This window comes from Pinus tabuliformis, chromosome 8 (genome assembly GCF_031772625.1).
Source record: "Pinus tabuliformis cultivar Carrire ecotype Pingquan chromosome 8, CPIR1, whole genome shotgun sequence".
NCBI lineage: Eukaryota > Viridiplantae > Streptophyta > Pinopsida > Pinales > Pinaceae > Pinus > Pinus tabuliformis.
The window spans coordinates 633,704,227-633,713,067 of NC_142294.1; the positions used below are offsets into that span (position 1 = coordinate 633,704,227).

The window sequence follows — 8,841 nt, forward strand, 5'->3', positions numbered from 1 at the left end:
GAAGGAATGAATTCCTTATTTTCCTTGTATTGTCATGTTGATGATCCTATTCATTTCGAAGATGCAATTAAAGATAGGAAATGGATAGAAGCTATGGATGAGGAGATGAATGCCATAGAGAGAAACAAAACATGGGATTTGGTTGAGCTACCAAAAGGTAAAGAAGTCATTGGAGTAAAATGGGTCTATAAGACCAAGAGCAATGCTGAAGGCAAGATAGAAAGGCACAAGGCAAGGCTGGTTGTCAAGGGGTACAAGCAGCAGTATGGAAGAGATTATGAGGAGTCTTTCGCCCTGGTTGCAAGAATGGAAACTGTGAGAGCAGTGCTGTCCATAGCAGCTCAAAACAAATGGAAAGTCTACCAAATGATCGTGAAGTCAGCATTCCTAAATGGAGTGTTAAAGGAAGATGTTTACATTGAACAGCCTCTAGGCTATGAGAAGACAGGTGAAGAGCACAAAGTGTACAGATTGAAGAAAGCTCTTTATGGGCTGAAGCAAGCGCCAAGAGCATGGTACAACAGGATAGATTCCTATCTATTGGATAATGAATTCGACAAGTGTGAAGGAGAACCCACCGTCTACATCAACGAAAAAGATGGTAAAATTTTGATTGTTGTCTTGTATGTTGATGATGTCATTTTCACAGGTAATGATGATCAGCTCATTGAGAATTTTAAATCAGTCATGAAAGAAGAATTTGAAATGACTGACATGGGTTTCTTGAGATACTTCTTAGGCATAGAAGTAGATCAAAATGAAAAATGAATTTTTATCTCACAAGCAAGATATGTAAATCAAGTATTGAGCAGATTTAACATGCAAGAATGCAAAGCAACGATCACTCCCACAGTAATGGGATTAAAACTCAGCAGAGAGGACAGCAGCAAGGATTTTGATCCAAGTTTGTACCAGAGTATTGTTGGCAGCCTTATGTATTTAACAACAACTAGGCCTGACATTATGTATGTTGTTAGTTTAATTTCCAGATTCATGGAGAGGCCAAAGGAGGCACATTGGCAAGCAGCAAAGAGAATTTTGAGGTATGTCAAAGGTACCAAAATGTTTGGAATTTTATATACTGTCTCAGAACATTCAGATTTAATTGGATACACTGATAGTGATTGGACTGGAAGTGTAGATGATCGGAAAAGCACTTCCAGTTATGTTTTTCATATGGGTTCAGGAGCCATTTCATGGGCTTCTAAGAAGCAGTCCATTGTAGCATTGTCTACAGCAGAGGTTGAATATGTGGCAGCTACAGCAGCAGCATGTCAAGCAGTTTGGATGAGAAGAATGTTGAGGAGCTTAGGCCAAGAGCAGGCAAAAGCGACAGTGATTTTTTGTGACAATAGCTCAGCTATTGCATTGTCAAAGAATTCAGTGTTTCATAAGAGAACGAAACACATTGATACAAGGTTTCACTACATCAGAGAATTGGTGAACAATGGAGAAATTGTCTTAGAAGATTGCAGGACTCAAGAACAGGTTGCAGACATCTTGACAAAGCCATTGGATCAAAAAAGCTTTGAATTTTTGAGAAAGTGTCTGGGTATGACTGAATGCCCAGCAGTTGAAATTAAAGGGGAGTGTTGAAATCTAATTTCAACTGGGCAGACGTACAACGCCCAAAACCGCCAGAACGAAACCATAAACCATTTTATGAATATCGGACCGCCTTCCTGCAGAAAGTGGTTTCCGTACACAAGAGCCCGATACAATATAGTGCAGACGCGTGGCTCTCCCCATACGTAAGCAAGTCTGACTTTTCGGGTGCTATCGTTCAGCCGGAAGAGGCCTCCCGATATTCTCCTCCGCCGTCCGATCTGCTCCATCAGTCTCCGCCGTCCACCGTCTCAACATGCATTCGAGCTAGCATTTATGAACTTGCGTGGAGTAAGATTTAAGTTTGGTTGACCATACCTGTTATTAATGCAGTGTCATATGCGTTGGTAAAATATTGAAGTTCTTTATATACGGCATATATTAACATACATAAAAAATGTTTTTCTTTATATGGCATATATATATTATATATGTTATGTTTCTTTTTAATGTGCGTTGACCATTTTTGTTATACAAAAAAAAAACTCACGCGTATGTAATGAAGTGAGTATGAAATGCACAGCGTGGCCAACAACAAAAATACACCAGTCTTTTGTTATTGATAGGCACAGCAGTGCATAAGATGTATGTTGCTCATTGTAATGTAACTCTGTAGTGTGAGAGAGGATAATGCACAGCAGTGCTATCCGCGAAGAACAGAAGAGCGCATTTTTTTTGGTAAGCATGTGTAAATTTTTTTTTACAGCAGTATGAGTAAAATGGTTTTACAGCAGTAAAAGGAAAAAGAGAATTTTACCCAGCAGTGTAAATTCTCAGGTGGAGACAGAGTTTTGTTGAATGTATTTTTGGTGAATCCCTCTCGAATATGTATCAGACATTTTGTTTTAATGAATAGAAATCTTTTTCTGGTGGTGTGATACTCTGTTCTTCAGTCAAAATTTTTTTAAGCTTCCCTGTGCACAAAAAAAAGATCATGTGGAGAGAAACAGAGCATTGCCTCTGTGTGTTTAGTTTTTGTTTGTTTTTGAGATTTTACCAGAAAAATCCCCAACAGAAGCTCACAAGGAAGGACAGGTGCTCTATTGTTCTGATATTACTTGCACAGAGTCTGAAAAATGTGAGAATAGGCCACACATTTTATTTAGTTCATTGACATCCCCGCATATAGGCGGTAAGAAATCAATGGCTTGTAAGAACCAGAGAGTATATGATACCCTTCAACAATAACTAATGCTACAGAGTACCTCATGCGACGACCGAAAATTTGCTAACTGTACCGGCTACTACGCCCAGAGTTATCCAACGTTTTGGCCTTCTGCAATTTGGACAAAAAATCTAAGTTAATTCGCCAAATTTATGAAATCCTTACAAAAACCAATCTAAGTTAACTCATTATTCTTGTAGTTCGCCAAATATCAATGAAATGCTTCAGAAACCACTATATTGCTCATCATGACCAACCACCTAAATTAGGTTACCGGTATAGTTTCTCAGGGCAGCGGCGGCGCAAAAGGCGGAGGGCACGGAGGCGGCGGTGGCGGCGGGAGGACTGAAGTGTTGAAAAATTTATAAACCTCGTAGCGCAAATAGCAGTTCTTAGATTCAAATTGCGCTCCAATAGCTCCAGTTTCGCATAATCCTATTGCTGAGTAGGCAGAGGTTAGGCACGATCCGCAGCTTGTTTGGGATAGATCTCTCCAACATTTCTATGATGTAGATATGTTCCATCAAAGAAGGCACGGCGAGTGAATAATCTGCAGCAAAAAGTTCGGGACTCTGTGCAGCTTTATTTGTAATGTTTAAGAGATGGGCATTAGCTGCATCTGTGAAATTCTGTGGCTGGCTTCTTGTACCCCCATTGCAGATCAAATTTGTTGGCGTGGTTTCAATATTGCTGTAAAAGTTATGATTGTCATAACGTAAAAAGCAGCCGTCTAGTTGAATGAGCCCAGAAATGTTCTGGCATCGCTGAACGAGCTCTGCTTTGGCCGTGGATACGCACTGTTTACAATCGGAAGAATCTAAGTCTCCCCTGCACTGGACAAGCCCATAAACCGAACTATTGCTGTTTTTCCCCTGAACAACAGAACTAGAAGTGTTAAATCTGGTGGGGTAAACGTTTTTCACCAGTGAATCCAAAACCTTGTTCAGATTATTTTTGAAGGCGCTACCATTTCTATATTGGCTATTCTCACAATCAACCCAGACCGTAGTAGTTTCTGGATCAGCTTCTGAAAGGGGCATAAACCTACACAAACTGATCACAATAAGTAACACGCGGATGATTAATGGTTTCAACTTTATTGGCATCAAAGAACCTCAACCCTCTTCTTTGTTTTGATCTGATAGGTGTAGCTGCTCCTACGATCCAGTGGCGTTACAAAGCTATAGTATTCACTTTCAGATTCATTTTCAAAAGGGCGGCTGATTTGTGGACCCAGTCATTGACGACGAAAATGGAAAATTAGAAGCACGACAAACTTACTGGTCAGCCGAAAGAATTTCGATGCCCTTGCGTAAGTTACGGCATTTATTTTCCATCGGAATCGTCTAATGAGGAGAGTGATGGGAGAATTGGCCGGACGTTAATTAAAAGTGATTGGAATTTGGGTAATTTTATTTTTTTAAAATAGTGTTTGAATCATGTTTTTAATAGTGGAAATAAATTAAAACATTATTAAAATTGTTTATAGGGTTTCAAATTTTGAAGTTTAACATTTATAATTTATATTTACAAAAATCTTTAATTAAATTTTCTTAAAATATGACTAAAATTTCTATGACTTTCAAAATTTCAAAAACTTTCTAAACAAAAAAATTCATTTGACTAAAAGTTTCCGAAAACCCATGGTGAGTTAAAAAAAACCTCATTACTTTTTGTTAGTTCATATGAAATCAAAAAATACAATCCCTTTACTGGTTATATAATGCATATATTGTTAGTCATAAAAGTTGTTTCCGAAAACCCATGGTGAGTTAAAAAAAACCTCATTACTTTTTGTTAGTTCATATGAAATCAAAAAATACAATCCCTTTACTGGTTATATAATGCATATATTGTTAGTCATAAAAGTTATTATCGAAATTTACATTTCAAAACAAAAAAATTGTATATTTTTTTGAAATGATGGTAAATTCAAATAGATTGAAGGATAGTTAAAAGAATAAAACATTTTTGTGAAACTTTAAAATAAAGATAAATCCATTATGAAGAGAAGAGCGTAGAGCTTGTTTATGAGATTATTCTGCTGGTATATATGTGAAATTTATAAATAATCATATTATTCTTCCAATTGTCGAACTTTTCATTAACATAAGTTTGAGTTAATTTTTTCCATTAAACCATTGCACTAATATCTTTGAATCCCTTGCTAATCTAAATACTATCACATATTAACCATAAGGTAACTATCCGCATTATCATTAGCTATGCGATAATGTTTGTTCTTTTATCCACGCCTAGATTACATTTAATTATTAACTATCCTCTAATTATATAAATATATAATTGTCCCAGCTTCACATCCAGCACTTTGACCTACCGGGTCAAAGAACAGCGACACCCAACCATCATTAATCTCCAAACCATCCTCGACTCTTTTCTCTTTAGTGTTAACAGGTCTGGTGTGTTCCAAAAATGTCACTCCCATTTTGTGTGTAATAGCTCTCGAATCAATTCCAGAGTTTTGGAAAATAATTATATTATTTCTTAATTATACACACCAGGAAACAAAAATTCTAAAAAAATTTAAACAAAAAAGTTTTGTTATTGAATTTAAGTTTCTGTGATCTATATTAAATATTGAAAAAGTCTGTTGACAAATAAATTATAATGTGATTTACTCCGAAAAAATTTCTGAAAATGCATAGACAAATAAATTATAATATGATTTACTCCGAAAAATTTTAAAAAAACTTTATATATCGAAAATAAAAACCATATTAAAAAAAAATTAGAAAAAAAAAAAACAAAAATCAACCAATAATCCATGAGTTCACTATTATTTACACACAAATAAACTGGGGCCTTTCCATCCTTTCTTTAAAAGAACATCCCACTATAATATTTTCCTTTCCATCATCAACTACATAAAAAAATCTACTCTTGAACAACCTAGGCCTTACCAAACTATCTTATTCCACCACACCACTTGGATTCACACACAGCAGATTTTGTCAAATGATTGCATCGTACGCCTGTGAGAGATTCTGGATAAGCCATGATGATTTGTGGACACGGATCTCCTACGTGCGCGTGGAAATCGCCATGGAAAAGTGGGCATGAAGAAAATTATAGAGTAGACAACTGTCGCTACACAGGAGTAGAAAAGATTAAGAATCCAAGACATATTCTCTGCTGTGGAAAGTAGGAAGAGCACATGCTCCATTATGCTGCCATAGACTTATCTCCAACCCGGATTGACCCTAGCCCTGCCCTGCCCGGCCCGGCCCGGCCCGTTCTCCTTTTATTGAATCATTGCAATCTGCATTTTTTTCCGCATGGTAGTCGCTATTGACGGCTCAAGACGCGTATCAATGTTAAGAAAAAGTCGAAGTTACTTGCACCGGACGGTTGACTTGAGCATAGACTTTATAAACGAGTATTTTAACGAGGTTTAAAGGAGCATTCTAATGAGGTTTAGAGGAAAATAATTGAAATTTTGAGAAGATCTGATTTTTGAAAATCTAGCTGAAATTTTTGAAAATTTGATTTTTAAAAATTTGATTACAGTTGTAGGGTTTCAATATTTTGTGTGTTTTTCGGTTCTGGATGGTATTGAATTTATTTTTACCATAAAAAAAAGCTTTTCAAACACTTCACTAAAATCTATTTTCACTATCAAGAAAAAAGATTCAAACACTCCAATCTGATGGAAATATACTCAACACCATGAAAAACCCATGAAGCTCCCACAATCTTGAAACTCAACCATTGTAACCTAGATTTCCCAAAATTTATATCAAATTTTATAAAAATCTAGTGAATATTTAAAATATCGTTACACTATAGACTTTATCAATAATTTATAATAGTTATATTTCCCTCTCAATGTTGTAATACTAATTTAAAAAGGCATTATAATTAGGTAGTGTTAAATTTTAATTATTAAATTTATATAATTTATTAATAATAAAAGTTTTTAATTTTTCTTTTTTATTATAATTAAAAAATAAAATTCAATAATTGTAAATTATTTTATAATTAAATATCTAAAACATTATAAATAATAAAAAATTTACACTTTCAAGGAGAAAAATCTAATTTATAAAATATTAAAATTCATGATAATGTATATTTGATTTCTCAAAATGTACCAAAAGTCTTAATTTTTAATTGCAATCATATTGAGGTGCTTTATAACTTATCGATATATTTAAAACAAATTGATTGATTATATATATAAATATAATAATTAATTTTTTTAATACATTCTATTCATTTTGATTTTAAAAACACTCGATTTTTTTTATTACATAATATAAAATGAAATACTAAAAAAAATTGCAGATTAAGAGATTTAAACACCCTTAATAAATCACATTTTCAATATTTCAATTACTATTTATACATATATACATATTCTAAAGAACATTATATGAAATTAAATAGTCAAGGAAAAAATTACACATTAAAAAAATTAAGTATCTTTAACCTTTAATAAATTATTCTTTCAATATTTCAATTACTATTTAAACATATATACATATTCTCAATTACTATTTATACATATATACATATTCTTAAGCTTCTTTCAATGACAATATATAATTGTTCTCACTATCATATTTTTTCTTAAATGAAAAAATTTCATTCTATTTAATTGATTTTCTCTTAGATTAATATAAATTTATTTATTATGAATTAGAGAAATTAACAATTAAATGAGTTTTTGAGACAGGTTTTCAGTGATAAAAACATCAAAATTCATTTGCCGGTGCGTTTCGAACCAAAAAGTGTGGTTCATCATCAGGACAAGATGAAGAACCAGATCGAGGCATAGCTTAGATAGAGATAGATCATTTAAACGGTTAGACACAGGTGTGAGACATATGATCCTCTGGTTATGATATGGGTTATGGCATGTTATGATAATTTTTTATTAGAGTCCAAGAAACCTAGGAAACTAAATCAACAATTTACTTATTGTATTTATATGGACACTATGTACTTCATTCTGATTAATCATTAATATACAATTCAATTCATTTTCCAATTTGTGATTCCAACAATGGTATCAGAATGAAGGTTCATCTACCCTATTGATTAAATTGAGCCACGAGTTTTGTGGCCTTCTTGGGTGCTTCTCCTTTCTCAGAATTTTGGTCTTGAAATCTTGGTGAATCCCTATTGAATTTGTAGTCATATTTGAGAGGATATTCAAAGTTGTGCACGCACCTTCGTGTAGATAGAGACATCAAAAGAGATGGTTTTGATTTTACTGTCTCCTTGAAAGAGCATGTATCAAGATTGCGGACAAGAGAATGCCACCATCAGCTATGAATCTAAAGATACATTGAGCAAATTAGAAGTTGTCGTTGCCATCTCTAATCAAGACCTGTTGTGAGAATTTTTGGTTGTTATAGGTTGCGTCGACACTCAGAGAATGTGTAGATTTGATATCTTCTATCACCTCCTGAAAAGGCTCTTGGGATGTCTCATATCTTCAATTCAATCCATGCTAAGGTCTTCAGTGAAAGTTTGCAAAGTTCGGGTTGAATAATTTTGCAGGTAAAAACCAAGCAAGAAATGAAGAATCTTGTTTTGTAACTAATTTTGGCTTTACAAGAATATTTTTGTTGATAGTTTTAGAATAAGTTTATTAAGAATGTTTTTAGAAGGAAATAATTTGGAATTGATGGATGTTGTTGTAACTCTTTGAGAGCTTATATTTTATATATGCTATATAAGTACACAGTCGTTGTTCATTAAATACATTTTTGTAAGGATGTATATATCAAGCTTGGCGTTGATGCCCTCCAAATTCAAATTCTGAGCGGGGATCCTCGTCAAAATTGTAAATGCAATTTTATGAATGAATTGTTGTTTGAATTTATGAATACATGATCCTCATGGAAGTGCTCACTGAAAGGCGGTGACAACTGGTTGTGATAGCAAAGTGAACAACTGTGTCAACTGGCATCCTGACTCCAGAACATGGCATTCAAATTTTAATAACTTCTCAAAAGTCTTCAATTATAGTTGTGCAATAACTTCTCAAAAGTCTTCAATTATAATGTGCCTTCCAAAAGATAATGGTGGGATTAATATCCTCT

The 8,841-nt window shown here is 33.9% G+C and overlaps 1 protein-coding gene across 1 annotated transcript; it reads right to left on the bottom strand.

Annotated features, from left to right (window-relative positions):
* Positions 1 to 2,625: 2,625 nt before the first annotated feature.
* LOC149237113 (cysteine-rich repeat secretory protein 38-like) lies at positions 2,626 to 3,894 on the bottom strand. Its single transcript, XM_089366755.1, has 2 exons — positions 3,045 to 3,894; positions 2,626 to 2,881 (listed from the first exon to the last, which is right to left on the bottom strand). The coding sequence occupies exon 1, from the start codon at positions 3,874 to 3,876 to the stop codon at positions 3,169 to 3,171; it is 708 nt and encodes a 235-aa protein (XP_089222881.1). The 5' UTR covers positions 3,877 to 3,894; the 3' UTR covers positions 2,626 to 2,881; positions 3,045 to 3,168.
* Between the last annotated feature and the right edge of the window lie 4,947 nt (positions 3,895 to 8,841).